Genomic DNA, 26,815 nt, shown 5'->3' on the forward strand with positions numbered 1-26,815 from the left:
TGCAAGAGGCACCAAATATGATTATGGGAAGCTGGTTGCTTAGTAGAAGGATTTCATATTCAAATATTTACACTGGTTGGTGTGGAAAAAAGTTATTAAAGGGTTCAAATTACAGCATTTTATGAGCTTAAGCATTGGAGGCAGAACGCTTTTGCTTCCTTCAGAATGAAAAGGGTGAGCATCAGGACACATGCCCATGTCGTAAACATGGCAAGTTCTGTCGATCTAATTTCAGTTTTTGGCTACCGCGCTTGAAATACTTCTCGAGCATTAGTGCTACTGGTTACCTGGTGCATTGCTTTTGTGTCCACTTAGTGATTTCCCAGGTAGATGCTTTATGTGCTTGCTGTCTGCTTCACATCCATTGCGAGGGGGGAAGAAATCCCTCGCGTGTCCCTGGCGAAGCCCTTTTAACTCTTTTTTACAAGGTTGTCTGACATCCTGAAATAGCGATGCACTTTCTTGTGCTTCGTTCCGTCCCCTTGGTAATCCTGCTTGTAGCAACACCAGCTCTTTATAGATCACTCAGAGCCATTCTTCTAAACAGCATTTTTGCAGAAGATTTAAACCTTTGAAATCAAAGCTCTTGGAGTCTTGTTACGACTAACGTTTTGTGGTTTCATTAGCTTATGTACTTATTTGGCTTGGATTTGGGATGTAGGGGAGGGAAGCAATTTTCTCATCTATTTGGCAGCCCATTCCCCTGTTTCTAGGTGTCAGTCGGACATCACCAAGGCACATTCTTTGAAGTAGAATCATAGAATCGTAGAGTTGGAAGAGACCGCAAGGGCCATCCAGTCCAACCCCCTGCCATGCAGGAAATCACAATCAAAGCATCCCCGACTGATGGCCATCCAGCCTTTGCTTGAAGACCTCCAAGGAAGGAGACTCCACTACACTCTGAGGGAGTTTGTTCCACTGTCGAACAGTCCTTACTGTCAGGAAGTTCCTCCTAATGTTGAGGTGGAATCTCTTTTCCTGCAGTTTGCATCCATTGCTTCGGGTCCTAGTCTCTGGAGCAGCAGAAAACAAGCTTGCTCCCTCCTCAATATGACATCCCTTCAAGTAACTGAAATAGTTAAAGGTAGGGCTGGGGGGAAATAGACAGGTGTCTGGTTGCCTTGGTGTCTAAGATGAGAAGTTGTTATCTATAAATTTTGAAGTATCTTTTATGGCTCTTCAGAAACATAGATAAACCACAGGCAGAGCTCTGGTGGCAAGGAACAGTAGCCTTTTGGTATGCAACAAGTAAATATGGAAGCGCCTTCCATCTCCCTGTTATTGGAGACTTTCCCCAGTCCTCCTTATAATCATTTTGATTTTGAAAACCTCAGTAAGCATTATGGTTGTGCTTAACCAGCACTGTCTGAAACCCGTCTGCAGACATGGAGCGTTTCACGTTTTTAAATCTGCTTTGCATTGGTAGGTTGGGAGAGAGCGAGGGAGAAGAGCTTGGTGGGAATCGGCTTAAATGGCTTCCATGTGCAAAAGGCAATACAAAGAGGTTGATGGGTTTGGGTGGGATTTTGTGCCAGGCTATAATTTTCCTTTGTGTGGTTTGGTTGATGGGAGGCTCCTACCAGTTTTATTTGCGGGGTGGAAATCCTTACCCCAATCGGATGAGCCACAGGAACTTTTGTGAGAGTTTGTCTCTTGGGTTTTTCCTAGTGATTTCAGTAGGGATGAATGAATCTATTTTACCTGTCTGTAATGTGCACATTATTCCTGTACATGGATGTTCGGTCCCATTTTATTCATCGTGTTGCGGTTACAAAAGCATCCCATGCTCATATGCAGTACTTTGTTTTTCAGTTCTGTGCAAATCTGTTATTACATTGTTCTTTGATCATTGCCTCTGAATAGAGAATCTGGACATTATACTTTACCTCCCTGCTGGTCCTTCGAGTGCAACATAAGCCTTGTGTTTGGAAAGAAGGAGCAGGGCGATGATCTTATCCAAACTGTCATTTTGCACGGCCCATCTGTCAAACAAGCCCCTTGACCTGGATTTCGGAGCGATGGCATAATATCCCCAGAGTCAGAGCAGATCAGTGCGAAGGTGGATTTTGCCAGAGGAGAATGCTGATTTGGTATGGATAATAGAAGCTATGATTCAAAATATATATATAAAAAGAAGAAATGAAAACCTCTGCGGAAGCGGGCGCATCTGATTGAGAGATATAAACCACCAACGTGATTCTGGAAATGGAGACCTATCTATTTTCCTGGCGTCAAATTGGGGGAAATTGCAGGAAGGATGAAAACAACTTATTTGCTTTCGCGAAAAGTGCCTCTCCTTTCCTCTCATCTCTCCTCCCATCTGCAAAGGCAGGATCAGCAACTATCCGGGTTTGGTAAGAGGGTTTGCTGATGGAAGCAGAGGGCCTCGTGCCTCATCTTTATCCCTTCTCCTCCAACATTATACTTAGAGGGACTGGAAGGGAACAAGCCTGCTTTTGATTGTGTTCACTGGGGGAAACTTGCCAGAGCCGCAGTCTGTAAATATGTAACCCTAACTCCTGTTTATGGGCAAAGCCCTCTGGTTGGCATCAGGATGTTTATAGTCTTGAAAATGCCAGTGATGGGAAGCAAGGGAGACCGCAGATTACTGCATATACTCATGTATAAGTCTAGAAACTTTAGTCAAAAATTGGCAAAAAAACCAAACAAACCCCAGAATCGACTTATCCATGAGTCAATAGTACTGTACTTTAATTCCTCGGAGTGTAGTGGAGTCTCCCTCCTTGGAGGTCTTCAAACGGAGGCTGGATGGCCATCTGTCGGGGATGCTTTGATCTGGATTTCCTGCATGGCAGGAGGTTGGACTGGATGGTCCTTGTGGTCTCTTCCAACTCTATGATTCTATGATTCTAATTCATATTTAATCTGTCCTGGAAGCTGTGAACCTCCTCTACTCTCTCATCCATCCAGCCTTCAGTATAAGCACAGTTATGTCCATTGGAATCTTGTAAGTTCCTCTGGCATTGTTTTCCTTTGCTTTGCTTCATCCTTTAGACCCTTTGTAACATGCCCCTAAATTTTACCCTCGGCTTATGCACAGGTCATATCAAAAGCCATAAGTTTGGCCCCAAACCTGCCCTCAACTTATACATGAGGACGACTTACAGTTGAATATATATGGTATATAAGGAAGGGCTGATCTGCAGAAGGAAAATGGGGCACAAAACTAACCCCCTCACACACACTCCGTGTCTGAATTATCTTTTTGTCTGAGACAAAACTTGCCTCCAGTTCTCCTCCTCCGAATTAAATGGCTTGCCTGTGGCCAGGCATGAAGATCTAGAGAAATGTGCTAAAATAGCAAGAGCCTTTGATGCAGAAGAACCTAAAAGACCCAGTGTCAGGAGAAAATGTTTGGGGTATGTTTAACTGGTGATTCCCCACTGGACTGGGAGAGAATTTTTTAAGCTTCAGTCTTCTGCAAAGCTGAGTCTCGGTAGCTCAGTGTTAGCGCACCTGCTTTTCATGCCTTTTCATGCTCCAGCCATAGCATCTCCAAGGATGCTTCTCTGGGGCTCTGGAGAGTTGCTGCCAATGGACTATACTGGGATTGATGGACTGCTGGTCTGAATCATTGTAAGGCAGCGTCCAGGGATCCTGTGTTATGATGATCCCATTTGCAGGCAGGCCAGGATCTTGCTCTGCTTGTGAATAGTCCAACTGTGTTTTTGGAAATGGCTTTTGTGGGACGGAAACCAGCTTCTGGTTTTCTCAAGCAGAGCAGTTCTTAATGTTTGTGAATGGAGAATGTAGATAAAAAGGGAAGAGAGAGTCAGAGAAAGAAAAAAGTATGTGTGTGTAGGAGGGGAGAGAATGTAGCTGCACTTTTAGTTAGCCCTCCATATTTGCGGCTTTGACTTCTGCGAATTTGATCAATATGTTCTCTCTAGAAATCTCTAGATCCTCCAACAGAAGCTGGCCATAGGGTTGTTCTGGAGGACCTGGAGATTACTAGAGAAAACACTTCTCTAGGCATTTGTAGATCCTCCAGCGTGATTTCCGTGGCCAACTTCTGGAAGATGTTGACCACAGAGTTGTTCTGGAGGATGTAGAGATCCTTAGAGAGTCTCAAAGCTGCTGCTAGATGCTTTTGCAGCATCCTTTTTATCCCGCCCCTGTATATGGTATTATATGGTATTTGGTAACCTGCCTTATATTGGCCCAGGCCTTTGGTCTCTCTAGCACTAGATCGTCTCCTATGACTGGTAGTGGCTCCTCAGAGTTCCCAGCTAGGTCTTTCCCAGATTCCAGGCACCTGGGAGTTTGGGCTTGCAAATAATGTGTTGCGTCACGCAGTGGTAGTTGCTTCCCATTGTGTGGCCCAGGGCATCCATGTCTGCAGTGAACGATATGCAGTTCCACCAAGGGGTTTTAGCCATAGGCATGCAATCCTGTATAATCAAAGGTTTAGGGATTCAAAAGGACATGTAGGCTCAACTTTCTGCCCAAAGACAGAGAGTTTGGCAGGTTCAGCCCTGTACGGATTAATTTATGTGCATTTCAGGCTGGACAGTGACACAATTGAAAGAACTGCTGAGAAAGCTTTGCAAAGTGGGCCAAGCCATGTGTTGCATAGAAGGGTAAAATAAGAAATACATAATTCAAGAAATACTAAGCACAGGAAACCCATTGGGGGTGGTTAGAAGGACTCTACATCCATGAATGTCGCAGTTACTCAAGGCAGAGCACTTGTTCTGCGTGGAGAAGGTATAAAAGTCAATTTCTAGCCTTTCTAGAGAGTGCTAGGAAAACCTGTGCCAGAGAGCTGCAGTCAGCATAGATCATATTGAATTAGACAGACCAGTAGTCCGAACTGCTGTGAGGCAGTTTGCTAGGATTCTGTGATTGACAGACATGCTGGTTAAAGATGGCTTATTCAGTTGTGTGTGTGTTAAATAAAAAGATCCAGAGATGCCTTTTTTTAGCTGCCTCTCCCTCCTTTGCCTATTTACAACACATTTGAAGGACTGTGGTTGCACAGAGTCATTAGCCATTAGTGGCCGATTAATCATTTCCTGCAAAACAATTATCCAAATTGGGCTTGAAATATTCTAAAGTTGGGTATGGGCCATTACTAAGCTTAAATACATACATGGCGTTTATTTTTTAACCAAATTGTCATGTTTAAGTGGTTTTCATACAAAAAGCCAGTAAAGAGCGAACCGTCTCTCACCGTGAGATTCAACTGTAATGTTAGAGAATGGTGCAAAATAGAATGGGGCACTTTAGATGCCATGGGTTCAGTGGCACAATTAGAAGGAGTGAAGGAGTGTCGGGGCAGTTACAACACAGCCTAAAAATGTGCTAAACTGAGCATTAAGACATACTATGCTCTGGTGTACCAAGAAAGAAGTAGAGTTGGAAGCATCTGGGCATAGGCATCTGAGGTCTGAGCTATATAAAGGTCTCTCTTGCATCCAAACTGAGATGAGTTAGTTTAAACTCAGGTTCGGATAAACCAGAATTGGATTGTAGTTCCTGTTACCAGTTATTAACAAGCCAGAGTTTAAACTGACCAGAATTGTCAAGAGTTTAGAAGAGCTCCAATCAATTTTAGGAGAACTCCAATCAATTTTAAAGTCAATGCTTTTCTTGCCAATGTGGTTGTGAAGGAGACGCATGTGAGACCAGGGTTTACTGCATCCAGTTTCCTGTAGGACTAACTATGGTTTAATGTGAGAAATGTACTATAATTTGCACAGCACTAACATGCGAGAAGTAATTTTTATTCTCCGAGTGACCAAACAGAGAAGCTTTACTGAACTTGCTCCTGTTTTTCTTCTTCTGACAGAAGTACGGTATGGTTGGATAGTTTGGGAAAACATTTTTACATGCTAATAACCTCTGTGGACTTGCTTGCAAAATTATGGCAGGAACGTTTGTGGTTTCCATTAGCTGTCGGGCCGCTTATAAATAGCCGCCCTTCCTCTAAAGAGCAAGAAATATCTTGAATCCTCCCGATACATTAAATGATACCGAGGTGATGTACTTGAGCCTGCTGCTTCATTTGAATTTGCTGGAGCTTGCTATATATTGCAAACATGCGCAGGCAAACTCTGGCCATGTCATCAGTAGCTATTGCCTTACTACCTGTCTTCCTTTTGCTTTGAAAACATCAGGTGTTCCCAGGCACTGCCAGGAGCTATTTGTCAAGGTGGCCTCTGGGAAGAACTCAGACACCGGAGCCACGCTGTTGTCTCTACTTCACGTTTAGCGCTTTGGAGGGGGTAGTAAGTGCTGATGACATCAACGCTGGACCCCTGCTACTCATACATTACTCGGCCTGATTCCTGTGAACCAACTCCATTACAAAATGCTTTGAAGGCATCACATAGTAAAAAAGAAACGTTCATTATTGGCCAGAAACCGAAAGCTTGCTCTTTTTTTGCATTTGGCTCTGAGTCCCTCTGAGTACAGTTGATGCAAAGCAGGTCTGTAAATGTGGGATTTTGTTATTATTCTATCAGTGGAATACATCCTTCTGCCAACTTTCCTTCCTTTGAGATTGGACTTTGTCCATCTGCTTCCACAAAGGGCTGTAGTGGTTCTCTTTGTGCTTGTTTTCATACCTCCAGATTTTGCAATGTAGTCGTAAACCGTAGCCCAGCGCTAAGCCTATTTGTTTCAAGGCGAGTCCTGTTTGAGTCCGCTTGGCTGGGGATGGTGGGGCTGTTAGTCCATGTCATCCATAGGATGCTAGTTTGGAGAAAGCTGCCCTAGTAACTGTGACAGCAATTGCATCCATCACAAGTGATCAGTTGATACTTGAGATTCTCTCCACCTTCACAGGGTCTTAGTATAAATTCCAAATAGCAAACCTTGATTTTCCATTTTATATAAGGGGCACCATTTTGCTATGCCATTCTATTTAATGGAACTTAAGCATTTGGTTATCCACCAATCCCCAGCGGATAACAAGGACCCACTGTATTCCATTCCTAATTGTTTTAGAAGCTACAGTTGCTGCTTTTCTACCTTTCCAGGCCTGGGATATATTTCTTAAATGGACAGGCTGGCTAAGTCTGAGACTTCCCTGAGGACAAAGGTGTAAGGCTGCTAGTTGAAGGATTGTCCCTGTGAATTGACAGCCTTTTTTTGGAAACCGAGGCCTGTTACAGACTGCCAAAATAAAGCTGCTTTGGGTCTCTTTGGAGGTACATATGCTGTTTAAATGATGCATGCATCCTAAGAATCCGGAAGCTGCACCAAAGCTGCACTCCAGTGCTTAGGAATGGAGTGTGGCTTTGGCTCGACCTCCGGACTCTTAGGACCCACGCATCATTTAAATAGCATATCTCCAAAGAGACCCCAAGCAGCTTTATTTTGGCAGTCTGTAACAGGCCCGAGATGGGTTTATACAGGCCTCTGTGATACCCTGAAGAATCAAAGAAAGCTTTGGCAGCACCGTAGAACATTCTGTAAGCATCAACTCCCTTGCAGTCTACACTGGAAGTGTGTGTTTTGCTAGCACCCGTGAGATGGAAAATGTGGGAAGCGTCCCCCCAGGAAGCCGCCTGTTTTCCTATCCGCCACTCCATTGCCAACCTACAAGAGAATCTCGACTAACTTCTCCCCTAAATATAGCTGGAAATGTGGAAAGAACTAAAAGGACAATATACTTAGCACTTGGATGTCACTTTCTGTCTTCAAAGTGCTGATGTGTGAAGCTGCATTTCACGCCCAACAGCTCTCCTTCCTCTCCAAGCGACAGTCTTATTTATGGCTGGCTTAATGAGAACATGACTGAACCAGATAGATCAAAAGGGGCAGAAGCAACCTTCACCCACTCTCCCTTCCAAAGCCGTGAAACCAGAGCTGCTTCCCACCCCTGGAAGCCTGCCTTCTATAAGCTATAGATGGGTGTCTTGGTTTGGATGACTTGCGCTTGTAAAATCACATTTGGAATCTGTTGGTTAGGATTTGAATGCTGTTACTAAGATGTCTGTGAGATAAAATGGAAATGAGACTGCTAATGAACCTTTCTGCTGAGGCTGGTGAAATCGTTGGAGGGCTTGCTCTCATGAGCTGCAATGACATGTTTGCCTTGTCTGTACTGAGAAGAATTGTCTGAGGCAGAGACGGGAAATATGTGACCCTCCAGATGCTGCTGGGCAGGAAATCCTACCACCCCTCACTCTTTGCTGTGCGATCTTGGACAGATGGGAATTGTAGTCCAGCAACAAGTGGAGGGCCCCTTTATATGGGGTGCACATAGAATGATAGAAGAGTTGGAAGAGACCCCAAGGGCCATCCAGTCTAACCCCTGCCATGCAGGAACTCACCATCAAAGCCAGATGGCCATCCAGCCTCTGTTTTAAAAACTCCAAAGAAGGAGTCTCCACCACTCTCTGAAGGAGCATATTCTACTGTCAAACAGCCCTAACTGTTAGGAAGTTCCTCCTAATGGATAAATCCATTGCTTTGTGTCCTATTCTCTGGAGCAGCAGAAAACAAGCTTTCTCCATGCTCAATATAACAGCCCTTCAAATACTTAAACAGAGCTATCATAGCACCTCTTAACCTTCTCTTCTCCAGGCTGAACATACCCAGCTCCCTAAGTCTCAATTCATAGGGCATGGTTTCTAGACCCTTCACCGTTTTGGGCACTCTCCTCTAGACATCCTCCAGCATCTCTGTACACTTCATTCTACTCACCCCTGGCAATCCAGATTCTGTACTAAGAGAGACTCAGTTCTGTAACTAGTTGTATATATTATGCAAACAGAGCAAATTCTTTGTGTGCTGTTTCTTTGACTGGATCTACTGGTTTCGCAGGCTACTTCGAATCCCCACTGTGGCTATGAAACCTTTGGACAAGTCATACTATTTTAGCCTCATAGGATGACAATAGGACATCTGCACTTGTCTTGGAAAAGCCTTCTCCTTGAGCCCCTGATGGACAGTTTGATTTTTATCCGTCCGTTTTTGCCGCTGTTTGCTCTGGCTTTGGAATGCGATGTTTTGTTTTGTTCTTAGTTGGTGGTGCTTTTGAAGATTAGCTCACTTGGTGTTTTCATTTTAGAAGTATGTAAATTGTCCCAAATGTTTGGAATACAAATGGCAACACGGGAATACAAAAAGACGACAGCCTGAATCTGTTTTGTATTTAGGTTGGCCTCTGCTGGTTTCGCTGTTGCTCTCTGTAGTTTGTCCAGCAAGCTCTGGAGGTTAATGCAGCTGTAGAGGCAAAGCTTGGTGAGTTGCCTCCTTTGGAGCTTAGGAAGCCCAAAGTGGCATATTTGGCCTTTTGGCTTCCTGGGCTGCAGTTAGCTATAGCCTTGCTATCATTGCCTGACTTACAGAGTGTCTTTCTGAAACAATCCAGTTTATTAATTCTCTTCTAAGTCTTCTTTCTCCCTGAAAACCTTGCTGTCTCACTCCCCTGCAAGTCATTTTTCTCCCAGAGAGCTCTCCTGTCTTTTACTCAGCAAATGCAAGAGCTCTTGTGCCATCGTAATTTTATTTCCCTTCCTGCCAAGTGCGATTATCTGCTAGTTTGTGGCTCTTCGTTGGATATATTTTGTTTTTCTTGTCCTTAAAAAAGATCCCCCAAAACAAACACACATAAAACATTGAAACATGACCGGAATTGACACAGTGCCCTTTTCATTTTGCATTGGTAGCCTGGCCTCCATTAACTGTTGTTGCAACCAATTCCAGATTGCTTTGTTCCCTGCTTTATTATTAAGATGTAGAGAGGAGAGAAAAACAATGTACTTTGGCACGCTGAAGCTATTTCTGACAAAACAATGAGCGGTGCATCCAATATGTCCCAAAGAAAATGTGCATTCTGCGGTTTGGGTAGATATTTTGTGATGTAAAGTGACGGATGGAAGTGGATCTGAGAAAGCTTAGTGGGATTTACTTCTATGTGTAAGTGTGGACTGGCTCAAAGCCCAAAGTACAAGGGCTACAAAACCTGGAGCATGTGTTGATGGTGGAGCTGTTTAAATAGTCCATGTATTGGTTGTATTCAAAGGATGGCAATGGCAAGCATCCCTCTGAAGAAACTTGCCAGTAAAACTCCATGATATGTTCACCTTAGGGTCTCCATAAGATGGAAATGCCTTGAAGACCCACAACAACAAACGCAATTGGTTATATACAGCATAATAAAGTATTGATTGATTGAACCAGTGTGATGTAGTGGTTTGAGCATCCGACTATGACTCTGGAGACCGGTTTCGATTCCCTGCTTGGCCATGGAAACCCATTGGAAGACCTGGGTTGAGCCACACAGTCTCAGCCCCAGGAAATCCCAAGGTAGGGTCTCCATAAGTCAGAAACTATTTGAAAGAAGGGGCATACAAGAAGAATAATGTATTGGTCATATACAGTGCAATAATGAAGAACGACTGAGGGAGTTGAGTCTTGGAGAAAAGAAGACTGAGAGGTGACATTTACATTTAAATATCTGAAGGGATGCCATGTAGAAAATGAAGCAAGTTTGTTTCCAACTGCTCCGGAGATTAGAACCCAAACCAGCGAATTCAAATTACAAGAGAAGAGATTCCACCTAAACATTAGGAAGAATGGCTTTACTGTAAGAATTGTTTGACTGTGGAATAGAGGACTTATCCAAAATCCATCATTTTGGCCTCCACACCTGCCCTGGACTTATACATGAGGTCGTTTTATAGCCAACTATATATAGTAATTTACCTTTGAATAAAAATTAGGAGGATTCCTTCTCTCTCACATACACAAACACACATGAACGAGACCGTCTCCGTTCCAGCAATGACAGCTCACAACCTTCATTTTAATCTGGCATTTGCTGAACACAGTGCCTTTTTATCTTGCAATGTGAGCCTAACAACCCTCCGAAGAATAGGCCTGTTGTGTTTATTAAGACTAGTAACACATGACCCATGCAAATCTTGTTAAAAGATTTATCTGTCTGGCTTCCTTGAGCAAAGAGGGCGGAGGCGGGAGGAGGAGGAGCGCCCGTCTCCATCATATTTTTAGTTACCCTGCGTGCCGAGTAGCCTTGATATCATGAGCTCCTTGTATTTCGGGTGGACTTGGTTTCACATTAGCTTTAAAACCTGACTCTGTAAGCATGTAAACCTCTTAGCGGGTATTAATGTGAGAAGCAGTGTTTGGGGCCTTTTCCCTCTTGATCTTGTAGGTGCGCCTCAGTTATGGGGCTGTTTTTTCCCCTTCGCCAAAGTCTTGGCTACAATTTGTACCATTAATTTATTAATATCCCCATCCAATCTGTCTTTCTCCTCCCATCCTGAAGATAACATTAATTTCAGAGTATGGATCTAGCTAGGTTCTTGGTACTTTGCAGTGGGGTCAACTAACGCTTGGAAAAGATAGATTTTTATTACATCTTTCCAAATCCCCTAGCTATACAATGAGGGAATTTGGGGTATTGTGGTCAAAAGTAACTTATCCATGTTCTGTATCATACAGCCAAGCATCTTCTTCCTTTCCTCGCCTCTCATTTCCATGCCTCTTATTTCCATAGAGTCTGAAGGGATTTGGTGTGGTTCTGTTGCTGAACCAGTTCAAAACTATTTGGTTGTTGGCTGTGATTTCTCTGTAACTCTGGGAGGGAGGTTCTTTCTGTCCACTTAGTGATTCATTCAGTCTTGTTGATAGTCTCTTAGGCCTGTTACAGACTGCCAAAATAAAGCTGCTTGGGGTCTCTTTGGAGGTATGCTGTTTAAATGATGCATGCATCCTAAGAATCCGGAAGCTGCACCAAAGCTGCACTCCAGTGCTTAGGAATGGAGTGTGGCTTTGGCGCGACCTCCGGACTCTTAGGACCCATGCATCATTTAAACAGCATACCTCCAAAGAGACCCAAAGCAGCTTTATTTTGGCAGTCTGGAACAGGCCTTAGTGATTCATTCAGCCTTGCTGATAGTCTCATGGTCCTTATGATGCAGGAAGGAATGGTTTTAAAGCACAATACAATGACTCAGGATTCCCGCGTCCATATAAAACTATTGGGATTTGCCTCTGTGTTATCTTCTGGTGACTTTTTAAAAGGGATATTTATTTAGGGGGGTTTGGTTATCCTTTGTTTAATATTGTATTGTACTGCTTCCTGCCTGATCAGTGTTGCGCACTGCTTCAAATGTCAGAAATGATAAGATGTTAGGATGTTCAGGAGAACATGCAGTGGGTCCTTGGTATCCGCTAGGGTTTGGTTCCAGGACCTACCATGGATACCAAAATCCGTGGATGCTCAAGTCCCATTAAATGTAACGGCATAGTAAAATGTTGTCTCTTATATAAAAGGGCAAAATCCAGGTTTGCCTATGGGATTTTGTATATTTTTAAAGTATTTTTAAAGCTGTGGATGCTTGAATCCATGGATAAAAAAATCTGTGGATAAAGAAGGCTGACTTTATAGGTAACTGTATTCAGGGGAGGACATGATGGTGTGATTTTCCTAACTGGAAAAATGGCTTTGTTAGGGAGGGGTGCTCAGGATACTGCGGACCGCCAAAAGACTAAACAAGTGGGTCCTCGAACAGATCAATCCTCAACTGTACCTGGAAGCCAAGATGATCAAACTGAGGCTGTCATACTTAGGCCACATTATGATAAGGCATGATGCATTAGAAAAGGTAATAATACTAGGAAAGGTAGAAGGTAGTAGAAAGAGGGGAAGACTGCATGCCAGATGAAAGGACTCCATCAAGGAGGCCACAGGCCTGAACCTACAGGACCAAGATAGAGCAGTGAAGGACAAGGGGGCCTTGGAGATGTCTCATTTGCAGGGTCGCCATGAGTCGGGGTTGACTCAAAGGGCAGTTAACAATAACAGCTTGAAAAAGACCGGTTTTACTGCATGCCTTCCTGGCTAACAGTGTAAAAACAATTGCGGTTGGCCTCTGGGGGCAGCAAGTGTTTTCCAAGGCTTGGCTGGAGTTGGCATGACTGCAACCCTGCGGGGAGCCCTTGTGACTTATTAACGGTCCTTTTTTGTGTATGTTTGGGTGACGACAAGGCTTTAAAAGCAATTCATTGTGCTAGGAACATCTTGGTAAATGGCAGAGCTGTCTTAATATTCCCCGTACTTTGGTGACATCTGCTTCTGTGATTCAGAATGTTCCCTTTCTTGGTTTGTTTGGTGCCAGACTTCCTCCTCCTTCCTCTGTCTTGCAATCTCATCAACATAATCTCTTCCAGAATCCCTCGTTTCTTTGATAGGTCATTCTTCAACTCGTTTTATTTCTTTCTGCTTAGTCTCTCTTGCTGGAAGGCTACAGATGTAAAGGCGTTCCAATGTCCACGCCGTTTCCCTCATTTTATGGTAGTGTACGACTGCCGGAAATACTTCGTAGGTGAGTCAGTGACTTGATAGTAGGAGAAACTTAATCCTGCTCAACCTGTGGTGTTGCGATCAATGGGTTTTTGCCTCCCTTGTCAAGAGAGACAGCAGAAGCAGCTGTGTTGATGGTTGTTTTGTGCATTGTGAATGGAAGTCTGGCAGTGGAAAAGAAATTGCTGCAAACCTGAGCCACGGAGCTTGCCAAACCTCACTAAGATCCTTCCCCGACCCTTCCCAGTGTACTTACTTCTACTGTCCAAACCCCAGCTTTAAACATCTGTGTCAACATCTGTGTGTTTGGCAGCATGTATGAGATATTAATGTGGTTTTCTTCAGAGAACACCTCAACAGCCACAGCTACCCAAATCACCACATATTTATGCTTAGTTTTATGACTTCTGTGTGATCCCCACGCAGTTATGCGCAGAGTGGTAAAGTGTGCTTAACCCATTGTGACATACATGAAAAGGAAGCAAAGTAGCATTGGGTGTGGTAGGTTTCAATAAACAATGAGCGCAGCTGCATCACGACTTCCAAATGCGCAGAGGTTCACATAAATAATGTAGGACCTCAGCATGTCATCAAGAAGTGCGCTATCAAGTCCCTACCATTGCTTTACTGAGATGCAAAGTCAGTGAAACGCTTCTATTATAGGTGCCTTTGGTTACAATCCTGTATATACACTGACCTGGAAATAAGTGCCACTGAACTTACTCCTCTGAGCAGACATCTCCATATAGAATTGCAGTATAAACTTTGTTTGAATTAAGAATGTACAAATTCACAAACTTCATAGAGATGCTTTACTTTAGCCTTGCATATGCTGCCATTCTTTGGGATCAGCATTAAAACTATACAGTACTTACAGCTAGACAATTTAGGCAGCGTATTGCATTGGTGTCTTTTCAGTTATTCTGCAGCAAGTGAAAATTAACCTTCAGGTGACCAGACAAGGACATTTTACAAGAACAAATGTCTCTTCTTCTAGTGTCAAAAAACCATTTGCATGAGTCGAGATGGACGGATTTCCAAGGCAGTTGACACATTTGGATCTTTGGTGTTTATCACACTATACTCTTATAGTGCTACTATTCCACTTTAACTGCTCTAGCTGCCTCCTGTTGCATTCTGGGATTGGCAGTTTTAAGGAGGGGTATTTAGAATTCTCAGGGAGAGAAGTTCTCTGCCTGACAATTCTAAACACCCCTCCTTAAAACTGCAAATCCCAGAATGCAACAGGAGGCAGCTAGAGCAGTCAAAGTGGAATAGTAGCACTATAAGAGTATAGTGTGATAAACATCATAGTTTGCACTGAAAACGTAGCTGTACATGGTTCTACAGAGTTGTACATACTTGCTTGCTTTTTTCTTTTTGTTCAGAGTATGTAGAGGAGAGTTTGAGAGCTGAATGTAGGAATAAAAAGAGCATTAAAGTTTTGGGGACAGAAGAGGACTGACACTTGTTACAGAGAACTCCAAATCCGTCAGGAATCTTGAAAGACATACCTGTTACAGGTTGCGTTGCCTAGAATAGGAAGCCAGGATTCAAGGGAGTGAAGCTTATTTACTCTCACTAGCTTGGCAGGCTAACAGTTTTAACGTATCTTTTGAATCTGAGTTCCTAGCTTTTTCCTTTCAAAGGAAGCCACGAGTTTTAATTCAAAAGCAAACCCTGAACTTGTTTGGGGAGCTAGAGAGCCTCGGGGATTTGGGGATGGGACAACACCTGAAACGAACCATTTCAGCTTGGTTTAGCCATTTGCACTAATGAGAGATGCTAAGTGGAATGCAAATGGCCTGTATAGAGTCTTCGCCAGCCCTTGGAAACATGAGTGTTAGTGCTGTCACTTAACGTCAAATTGTTAAAGGGAAATAATTTGTTAATGTTATGGGATTAATTTGTTACGTCACTGCATTATTAAATTTGAAAAATGATTTAAAACGAAAAAAATAAGAGTCCAGTAGTGAATTTAGGTAAAAAGAGCCATTAATTGCTACCCCCCAACCTCCGCATTTGTGTTTCAAGATAAGAAATAATGAGTTTTAAAATCACTGTTGACGATATTAAGGAATGCGGTTAGAAAATGGCCTTGTTCTCAGTTGAAGCTGTATTCTGTTGTGTGTGAATATATCCATAGTTTCCTTTTTAAGAAGTGCTTGTTTGGGTGTGATGGTAACTACACCGTTACGTTCTTGTCCCCTTTCTCTTTCGGTGTGATGCTAGAAGTCAGTAGGACCTTCCTTCTCAGGTTGGTTCTCCCCCGTCTCCTCTGCCAGCCGTCCGTTTTCACGTAGAAATAAAAATAGCTGCATTGTTTCCTAGTGCTATCATTATAATCCTTGTGGCACTTGAACATGTTTTTGAATCATCTTCTCTGACAGCCTGGGAAATGTGATCTCCCAGGGGGTTGTGTGTGTGCGTTTGTGTGCGAGTGATATAGGCCTGACTGGTGCTAATAAAGAAACTTCAAGACTTGCTACTTTAAATGAAACCTGCAGGGTCTAGTGACTCAGTTTAGTTTGCAAAGCTCCTACACTGGCATGCATTATTGATGTGCAGAAGTGTCCCCCAGTGTGGCAACGCATGGCGTCACCGCCATGGATCTCCTTCCATAACAGACCATGCAGAATCCCGTTCCTTCCTCCCAAATTATGTACCCCACAGTATAGCTTTTCTAAGTGGGCATTTGTTCGGAGAGTTTCTGCACTCCATGCCAACCACTTGGCATGAGAAAGAGAGGAAGGGGGACTTCAGAGGCACTTTCTGATCCTGGTGCCCTTGATCTAGCCCTTTCCTTTTAAAAAGTAATTAGATTGCCCTTTTCCTCCCATTCTGGTCCATTCATGATCTGGTGTAATGCTCTAGGAAAAGGCTAGTAAAATGAATAGTTGAATTTACTCTTTAATATCAAGCAGAAGAACATCTGAAAATAACAAAGGAAGTCTGGCTGGTCAATACACTCTCTGAAAATGCTTCCAGAGAAACCTAGGGATACTTGTCTCCCGAAACCAACTTTGCTGAAATGGTACTCTGCAGCCATCTATGGCAAATAAAAACATTGGTGCCTTTTGCTTTGTAGTAGGAGTAAATTGCATAATCATTGGCTCAAGTACAATGCGTTCATTAGACAAGTGTATTTGGATCACACTGAGGTTGATTTCAAAACCTATTTTGGATAGCAAGAAAACATGGAAGCACCTGTGAGTAAACCCCCCCCCCCACACATATCTTTAGATGTTTTAAATCTGTAGAAGGCATTAAGGCTTTGGGCTTCGCGAGAGGAAGGACTTGTCGTGGAAGTGGCCTGCTGCAAAATGCGCGGGAAGCCTGAGAGATAGCTTTCAACAAGAGGATTTAGACGTATTTGTGGAGGATCAGTATATGAACGGTTACTAAAATGCATCTCTAGGTTTAATATGTCAGTCAGTGATGCCAGTTGTTGGGGAGTTCAGCTGGAGATTTGCGTGTGGCTTTCCAGAGACATCTGGTTAGGCAGTGTGGGAAATAGGATGTTGGCATAGGCAAGACGTTAGTTTCATTCAGCAGAGCTGTTCTGAGGGCCTCAGATTCTCCTTGCTTTGTGGACTTGGCCTTTAATTTCCTAATGTCTAAAAGCAAGATGCAGTATGGCTCTGGGCCATAGCGCTCCTTCCGTACAAAGGACAACCCAGATGCCTGTGTATGCGCATGCTTATGTGGACATCTGTATCTCTTGAAAGTTTTAGATGTGATCACTGACTAACATTTCAATTCCATCTGTATCTGTACCAGTTTTTAAAGCCATTCAGTTGCTCTGCCAGAGAAGCACGTAGTTCCTTATTGTAATCGTCCATCATGCCTCGTGAAAACTCCACTTCTTCTTCATGGTCTCTGTGAATCATACAAATGGGTTTTACTGCGCCTGCGCAGTACAACCCATTTGTATGTATTCGCAGATGACCACTTGAAGAAATACTGTTACAGGTAAGCAACCTGTCCATATCCAACACTGCACCGCATCGTGGCATGGCATTGCATAGTGGCTGGGGCTTCCCCAACTCCACCTCTGCTCTGGAAGACCTTGGTGTCACCTCGCTGGTTACGTAATCTAGCCCTGGATGCACAAAAACTATGACATACATAGGAGACATTTGGATACTCAGAAGGAACTGCCTGACCTTTTCTCATCGGTGAGAAGCTGTGCAGCCTGAGGGTGGTTTTTCAGTCCCCTCAGGGTGGCCAGAACATTCCTCTTAAAATGGCGTCTGACTGTCTATCTCTCTCATTCCCTGCTTGTACATCCTGCTTAGAGCCAGAATGCAAGCACAGTTCCTTATCTTTCTTTCTAAACAGTTTAATCTTAGAATCATTATGGGAACCGATGATTAAAGGGAGGAAAATACAGGCGAAGCAAACCAGCCTGACTTGCTCCCTTGGGGAGGTGATTTACAATCAGTAGTCTTTCCTTACGCTGATAATTTGGTCATGCTGGTGGTGTCTGGCAGTGCTTAGATCAGCTTTCTCCAATCTGGTGCCATCCAGGTGATTCAATTCTCATCAGCCCTTCTCACTTTGGAACATGGCAGCGGAGAGTTAATGAGGATTTTAATCAAAATTATCTGGGGAGAGTTGATCCAAACCTAAAGAATCACCAATCTTTTTAATTTTGCTTTGTTAAAGCATGGGTAAGGAAGGTGAACCCCTAAGGCAGTGATGGCGAACCTATGGCACGCGTGCCAGAGGTGGCACACAGAGCCCTGTATGTGGGCACATGTGCCATCACCCCAGCACAGAGTTTGCCAGAGTTTGTTGATAGAAAGCCAGAGGGACACGGCACTTTGCAATAAGTAAGTGGGTTTTGGGTTGCCGTTTGGGCACTCGGCCTCTAAAAGGTTCACCATCACTGCCCTAAGGGCTGCATATGGCCCCTGAAAGGCACAGCAAGCACACCAAAGTCACCCATAAGTGCCTCAGTGTGTTTCCTTTGCACCCACGCACACCTTTGAAATCTGTCAAAGACTGGCTGAAACAGGAAACAAAAAGTGATGTGGTGACACCTCTGGTGTGTGTTTCTGAGGGTGACAGGTGTTGCACTTGCTCACCCCTGTTTTAAAACCTTTGTTGAAGGGGGGAGATTATTTTTTGGTTTTATTTTGCATTCTGGAGGCTGTACTTGAATCTTTGCCATGGCCTTTTGGTCTCCATACCAGCGTTACCTGCATGGAAAAAATCCCAAGGTGGTATGTGGATCTCTAATGGCACGGCGTAATAAAGGAAAAAGCTGTGGTCTCCTGGATATTTAGATGCTTGAGCCATGGAAAAATCCTGTTGGCAGAACTGGTTTGGGATTTTTATTGCACTCTGGTTTAGTGAAGGGTGACAAGGTGCTTCAAGAAATAGAACAAATACATGCGCGGTACTTTGACAGAGGCTAATTGCATTTTGGTTGCCCTTTGCTATGAGCTGTCCGTTCCTTTTGGATCGAGTAAGTAGCACATTTTGCTTCTTCTCTTGCCAGCAAGTTAGGTGGCTAAATTGATAATCTGAGTCCTTTTCTATGTTGTGAAAGCCAAGAAGCCACACTGTCTCCATCCCTTGCTGTCGCAGCTGGTGAGATGGCTTGGTGTGGAAGTTTCTTCCACATCTTTGTCAGCACTGGGAGGGAGAGAAGAGGACACTTTCCATAGTGCAGTGGCCAAGTACATTGTTAATAGCTTGAGAATGAGGGTATGGATAGGTCTGTCACTCTCAAACATGTTGAAGATAGAATATCATAAGTTAGCACTATGGTCTTAGAAGCTGGCTCAGTTGTCATTGATCCCCATTGTGTTCTGTGTGACATGTTTCTACTTTGTCCCATGATGAAACCCATTGGTGGTGTTCCTTAGCATCAGCAAGGTGGTTTCATCATAGGGATTAAATCATGTTCCTTTTTTTAATAAGATGGAGTCCGGCATTGAATTGAAAAGGTGACAGACCTGCTTCTTGTTCCAGGTTCAGGTGCCACCAGGAGCAGGAACCCCTCTAGTGCACAAGCATTTCTTCTGTGTACATCTTTCCAGTCATAGGCAGGCATTTTGCTCATTTAATTAATGAATAAAGGTCCCGGTCTAATCCTGGTTTTAAAACACAGCGGTGCCATCTGCTTGGTGGCAGCGAGGTGGGCGAGTGGGGGGCAAGGGAAGTAAATGCAGTTGCCTAGAGGCAGGGATTACTTGAAGGGCCATCTCCCAAAAGATGGACGCTGGGGTGAGTGCAGGGGTGGTGGGGTTAATCTCTGCTATTTATACAAGGAGTGTAAAGAAATGAATTCCAAAAACCTGTCCAATCTAGTCACATCCCCAATTAGTCACTGCTGTTTGCTTGCTCACATTGCATGCCTTGTTAGAGCCGCCTGATGAGAAACCGGCTGAAAGGAGACTGCTCCCTTGTGGGTTTTTTGAACTTACGTCTTGTCCTCACCAGTGTGTGTCTGTGTGGCTCCTCTTCGCATCAGAAGGACCTCCAGTTATGGCACTGTTGCCTGGTGGCAAAGCATGTGCTTTCTTTCTCTTTCAAAACTGGCCCCAGCATTGTAAATGTTGGCTTTGTATTCACATACCCAGTGGCTTTTCTCCTGCGTGTGGCAGCGTCTCTTGTGACTGGTACTTCTCAGGCATTTGGGGTTATGCTCCATTGTCTTGCGCCTTTGATCAGCATGCAGCTTTATAGGATAGCCACCAAGAAAGAGGTTACAATAGTTTTTCTTCCCTTGCTTTGTAAAGGGATGGCTTAGCAAGCTCTGTTGTCACACCAAATGCTTCTTCCACCATTGCATAGTTTCCTTTTTATTGGCCTGTTACAGACTGCCAAAATAAAGCTGCTTTGGGTCTCTTTGGAGGTATGCTGTTTAAATGATGCATGCATCCTATGAATCTGGAAGCTGCACCAAAGCTGTACTCCAATGCTTAGGAATGGAGTGTGGCTTTGGCGCGACCTCCGGACTCTTAGGACCCATGCATCATTTAAATAGCATACCTCCAAAGAGACCCGAAGCAGCTTTATTTTGGCAGTCTGTCACAGGCCATTGGCTGATAACTGTTGGGCTAGTTGTTGTTATTATTATTACTAATATTATTATTATTTTCTTATATCCTGCCTTTCTCCCAGTATAGGGACTTAAAGCGGCTTCTCACATGCCTGGATTTGGCCTTATGTTCTCTAGACGCATGGGGCCCTTTGAACTGGATACTGCAGTCACCCTTCCGTTCTCATGGACTTGAAGTCCACAGTCTTGATTATTCACAGAGGGGCGAGCCCCATTGGCTAAAATGGTGTGCGCGCCTGTGGCATGCGTGGACATTCAAGCCAATGGGGATTGAATATATGCAAGGTTTCGTTTTTGTGGGTGAGGGGTCCAGAACGGATCCCCCGTGAAAACGGAGGAGCAACTGTATTTCTTGCACTTGTCACTAGAGAACCACAGTTTGCTACAGCACCAGAACCATCTGCTCATGTCTGGCTTTGAGATTATTTCAGAAGCATTAAGCTGCTCAGTCTGAGAGTGCAAATGACTGGGCACAGGTAGCACAAATCTATCTGCCATTATTGGTTTAGTAATGTGCTCCATTAACAAAAGAGGTGCACGGATGCACCTACCATTGGATTCCACCTGTGTTACTTTTCATTTAACCACTCTTCAAAATTCCCCTCTTCAAAATGATCCTTTTAGAAGAAATTGTTCCTGACCTGAGCAGTAGATTCCTAGAGAGGACATATTAATCAAATAATCAAATTTGCTAAAGCCAAAGCCGCAAATGTGGAGGGCCAACTATATGGAGGACCTCCTGTACTGAGCCCTACAGGATCAGACCAAAGCCCTATACGGTTGGCCCTCCATGTTTGCATTGCCATTCTTGTTAACTGCTCCTATCTCTTTAGGATGCCTGTGGATCGTCTTCAGAGCACACATAGACTCCTTGTGGAAAATGAGATTGTGTACTTAACATTTATTCAGGTTATTGTACTGAATGATCTTGGTGAGAATTGAGGGTTTGCAAGCTTATAGAATTTCCATCATCACACTTGTGAGAGTCCCTGGATGTGACTGTTACCATTCAAATAGCATCTTCATTGCTGTACATGAGATCTCTTTTCTGTCTTGGCAGAAACAAATAATTGCAGCTTCTTTAGGAGCAAGAAAGGGAGACCTTTGTTCCTTGGCTGTTTGCCTCATTTGGGAAAATGACAAGAGAGCGGGAGAGGGAGCCTTGACTGACTCAAGCCTTGGCACTGAAGTTATAACAGTAAAGTCAATTTGTCTCTTTGGATGTTGTCACTGTTGGGAGTCAAAGCCAACTGGGGACTGAAAATTCATTTCAATCACTTCTGCGTTGTTGTATTTTTAAAAACAAGGGTAGTATTAAGAGTCGAAGGGGTGATTCCAACTCCTTTCTTGATAATCTAAGCATTAAATTTTCTGAGATATACATTATTATGAAGTGTCAGTTTCCTGTCGTAGGAAAAGGTAAATTTCTAGTTTGTAAGATCTGTTTCTTTTTCTGCCCCAAGGCATACCAGCTTGAGCCAGGCACAAAATGGTGGCTTCCACAGCCAGTTTCATTACTTGCTGTACTTCATGACCCAGATCTTCAGGGATTGCCTGCTTCATGGATAGCATCCTGGTGCCTACGTTTTGGCTTATAGCTGTCATCAGCCCTGCTCAGCATGAACAATAATGGATGCTGGGGTTTATAGTCTGGTTACATATGGAGGACCACAGCTTGGTGATAAAGGAATTGCACATGGATAGCATGCTGCCCTCAGGTTCAATTCCTAGTATCTCAGTAGATCTGGGAAAGACCTCTGACTGAAATCTTGGATAGGTACTGCCGCTTAGTTCAAACAGTACTAAGTTTTGTAGGCACAGTGGTAATGTAATGCAGTGTAATTCTGTATGCCTCCTTATGTCAGCTCTTTATTCAGTGCTAAATGAACTGGGATCTCTCTCTTTAGGGACAGACAGTAGTTCATGGGAGCAGATATGAAGAAGGTCTCGGGTTCAGTCCCTGGCATTTTTGGTTAAGAGGATCAGATGGCAAAGCCCTGACTCTGCCATTTGGAGCAGACAGTTTTGACAAGCAGTCTGATCAGATAACCTGACCTAGCAATCCTTACTGGGAGGATCTTTACAGCATGATATGGTAATACTTTACATGTTTATATCGTGCTTTGGCTTGTTCAGAGAGCTTGTAATTCCCAGAACTATCTCGTATGCTAGGGCACAATTGGTATCCTTCTCTTGTAGACGAAGAGGCCGAGGGAGAGAGCAGGTGCTTTGTTTAAGACAGTGGTTCTCAACCTTCCTAATGCTGCGACCCTTTCATACAGTTCCTCATGTTGTGGTGACCCCCAACCATACAATTATTTTCATTGCTATGTGCAAATATGTGTTTTCCGATGGTCTTAGGCGACCCCCGTGAAAGGGTCTTTCAACCCCCAAAGGGGTCCCGACCCACAGGTTGGGAACCACTGGTTTAAGACTACCGAGCTCTTATCCGTAACTCCATTCCTCTTCCCTCCCTTTATTTTTCCATATCTGCTTTACGTTGCAAGCCTATTGGGAATAGTCACCTGTAAAACACAGAGTACATAGAAGACATTGTAAAACAAATAAACAGTAATACCACTGATTTCATGGCAACAATGAGATTTGAATCAGGGGCAGATTCTCTTTGCTGGCATCATATGAGTTCTGGCTCTTAAGATCCTGTCTTGCAACAGGAATGTAGCCCATTATTCAGAGAAGCTTTAAACAGAAGCAGTGGCAGTTTATTAGGTCTGGAAAAGCCATTGTCCATGAAAACTCTCGTTTTTAAAAGCCAGCCTCTCTTTACATTGCGCACTGGCACATAATGTAAGAGGCTATAAATCTCAGCCTTCACTCAAAGAATGCTTATGGATGCCTTAACTGGTGCAAAATTTCTGTTTAGTGAAAGGCTCTCTGTGGCAGCTGCTGCCAGCAATTCCAGCCTGGTTTCGGCATCTCTGCTGGCTGTTGCTCAAAGAAAAACATGTCATGCACAACCTGTCAGTCCAGATTGCTGGCCCTGAGATTGACAGGGAAGCAGTCATCAGGTAAAGGCTTAGCTTCAAACCGTGAGAACAGGAGGCTTTAACAATATGTGGCAGCACTCGCTTATTACAGCCTTTCCCCTGACTGGAGATGTGCAATTTTATGTAGCAGGTTATGAGGGAGGCTGTTTTTCTCTTTGGGAAGGCTGCCTTGTGAAGTCTTCTTCCTTTTTCCTCTGCAGTTGTTCATAGACAGTGGCATGCTTGTAGGCAGGAAATAAAATCAAAGCGTGGCTTACGATTGCTGTGAGTGTTGAGATCTTCATTGTGCTCAGGTCTTCATGTGCATTTGGCAAGTGCGCCATCCAGGCTCAGAACTTGCAAACCAAGAAAAACAAAACCAGTCTCGGTAATTGTGTGGCTTCCTCAAAAAGAGTAAACCTTATGGACTGTAGTGAGATGTGGTCAGATTTTCCAATGCACTATGAATATAATCATCATCGCCATACACTCGCTTTTAAGGTGGAATGCTTTACTTGTGATTTCATGAAAGATAGAACATTTGTGGATGAGAGATCTTTCGGTTGTGTTCATTTGGGAGTGGCCAGGAGCATTACAATATGTTCCATACCTCACGGGAGCCCCAAGAACCCTCTGTTTGTGTAGCTTCACTTTTTTATTTGCGTAGGCTCACCCAGGGCTTTGTTTCCTCTTCATCAGCACAGTGCAGTAGAATAGGAATTGGAGATGCCCCCATGCCCACTTCAGAGTTCATTTGGAGAGTGCTCTTGATGCCAGCCAGCCAACCTCGCCCTCCGTCAAGAAACTCCAGGAAACTGGTATCATCCTCATGTGTAATTGGTGCTTTTGGCTACGTGAGAATTGGCATTCAGCCTCTGACTGCTGGAAACTGAGGCCCGTTACAGACTGCCAAAATAAAGCTGCTTCGGGTCTCTTTGGAGGTATGCTCTTTAAATGATGCATGGGTCCTAAGAATCCAGAAACTGCACCAAAGCTGCACTCCAGTGCCTAGGAATGGAGTGTGGCTTTGGCGCGACCTCCGGACTCTTAGGACCGATGCATCATTTAAATAGCATGCCTCCAAAGAGACCCGAAGCAGCTTTATTTTGGCAGTCTGTAACAGGCCTGAGAAAATAGTCTCTCCCTCCAAGTGTGTGCACATTTATGTATATTAAATGTTATGTACATGTTATACAGTAAAATGTAAAATATTTTATATGAAACATTAACAAACGTTTGCACTGCGAACTGCAAATTAAAATGTGTCAAGAATTTCTCATGACTAATATATCCTTTTCCTTCTTGTTGTCTTCTCTTTCCAAAGAGCCTTTTTAAACCGTCGGGGCTGTTGGAGAGGTCAAATTTTTCCTGGAATTGAGTGGGAAATTCAGAAGACTGAAGCCCAGGCTCACTGTCTACCTTTCACGGAGGCCGAGCCGTGAGAGGACAGAAGAAGGCACCTGGCGAATCATGACAGCGGACAAAGAGAAGGACAAGGAGAAAGAAAAGGATCGGGACAGGGACCGGGACCGAGAGAGGGACAAGCGAGAGAAGGCACGAGAGAGCGAGAACTCTCGGCCGCGGCGGAGTTGCACTCTGGAAGGCGGTGCCAAGAACTACGCCGAGAGCGACCACAGCGAAGATGAGGACAATGACAACAACAGTGCCACCACTGAAGAGTCCACCAAGAAGAACAAGAAAAAGCCTCCCAAAAAGAAATCTCGCTATGAGAGAACAGATAATGGGGAAATCACTTCTTTCATCACAGAAGATGATGTAGTCTACAGACCGGGAGGTAAGAGAGAGTGGATTAAACCACAAGATATGTGTGTTGCTAGACATGGTTTTCTTGGCTGCAGTAGAAGATGCGATAGTAGAGAAATGTGTATTGCTACCTGACTGAGATGGGTTATTTGGACCTATGTTTTGTTCTGCTTCACCCATGTTTACTGAGAACCACAGTTTTGTTTATACAGTGGCATCCATCTACAAGGGTGTTTATATGGTGCCATCTGTCTTTTTGCCTGGGAGCTAAATTCTGTTTCAAACCATTTTTTTGTGGGTTACATTCCAGGGATGGGTGGGATCAAATGCACCAACAAACTGTAGCTTAAAGTCCTTACTGGTAGTTATTAAAGAGGTGGCTTTTATCATTTAAGTATGAAGGGGGGCTGCAAAAATGCTGGGAGACCTGCAAACAGTGGTGCTATAGGGAAGGCTGTGCATTGATCTGGGAAATCCAGTAGGGCTGGATTCAGCTCTAGGGCCTGATGTTCCCCAACCAATCCTACAAGATGCCTAATAAAGAATCAAAGCCCAGAGAAAACAAAAGGAATATAAAGAAGAATTAAATTGAGTAACGGATTAAGCGGGGGAAGAAAAAATGATATATGTCAACCCAGAGGTCTTCAAAAATCTTCCCTGAGAACTGTCAATTTTGATAATAGAACAGAAGGAAGTCAGAAAGGTGGTTGCATGGCAATGTTCTGGGAGGCAGTTCTAGGCATAAGGAATAGCATGTGGGAGTGAGCAGAGCTTTGGACAGCTGAGGGTGGTGGAACTGGATACAGGAAGATCGTAGGTAGGAGTGAGTCATGATGCAAGAACATAAAGTTGGATGGGTATGCATGTGTAGTTTCTCTCAGACCCTGGAGCTGTCCAAGAATTTATATACTCAGTTATGTAATCCAAAACTATTGCATTTTTATGGATAAAGTGTCAGATAATGTTAGATGAATGTTTTTGTTGTTAGGTGCTGTCAGATCAACTTCAAAGTTTGGTGACCCCATGAATGAGATACCTCCAAGTTACTCTGTCATCAAAAGCTCTGCTTGGATCTTGCGGAGTCAGGGCCATGGTTTCCTTGATTGATTCTGTACATTAGGAATGCAGACTTTCTCTTCTCCTACTGCCTTCTACTTTGCGAAGCGTTGTTGTCATACTTTACTAATAAATCATGTCTTCTCATGATAGGACCAAAGTGTGACAGCCTTGGCTTTTAGGGAGAGTTTGGGTTTGTTGATTTACTTTAGAACCCATATATTTGTCTTTTTAGCAGTCCACAGTATCCATAGAGCTCTTTTCCATCACCACATTTCAAATAAGTTGATTTTGTTCCTATCGGTTTTCTTTATTGTCTAGCTTTCACGACATACATATAGACATTGGAAATACTATGGCTTGGATGAGCCTAACTTTGGTATTCAATATCTTCACACTTCAAAATCTTGTCTAGCTCCTTCATAGCTGCCCATCCTAGTCTTCTGATTTCTTGACTGTAGCCTGCATTCAGACTGAGCCAAGATATGGAAACTGTTCCAATATCTTCATTCTCTACTTCAAAATTATGGAAATCATCCGTGGTCATTGTTTTTCATTTCTGAATGTTTGGCTATAAACCTGTCTTTGCACATTCTCCCTTGACTTTCTTCAGTAATCTTTCCAGAT

General features: G+C 43.7%; 1 protein-coding gene across 16 annotated transcripts in view; it reads left to right on the forward strand.

The window, feature by feature from the left end:
• The window catches only part of LOC149307683 (arginine-glutamic acid dipeptide repeats protein-like), a 336,358-nt gene that overhangs the window by 92,787 nt on the left and 216,756 nt on the right, over positions 1 to 26,815 (forward strand). For all 16 annotated transcript variants that reach the window (XM_089534241.1, XM_089534239.1, XM_089534251.1 and 13 more), the window contains one exon: positions 24,693 to 25,163. In XM_089534241.1, coding sequence (XP_089390367.1) covers positions 24,839 to 25,163 — 325 coding nt within the window. In that variant the 5' untranslated portion in view covers positions 24,693 to 24,838. The remainder of the gene's footprint in view (positions 1 to 24,692; positions 25,164 to 26,815) is intronic.

This window comes from Sceloporus occidentalis, unplaced genomic scaffold (genome assembly GCF_023333645.1).
Source record: "Sceloporus occidentalis isolate IW3139 unplaced genomic scaffold, rSceOcc1.0.p SCAF_8, whole genome shotgun sequence".
Lineage (NCBI taxonomy): Eukaryota > Metazoa > Chordata > Lepidosauria > Squamata > Phrynosomatidae > Sceloporus > Sceloporus occidentalis.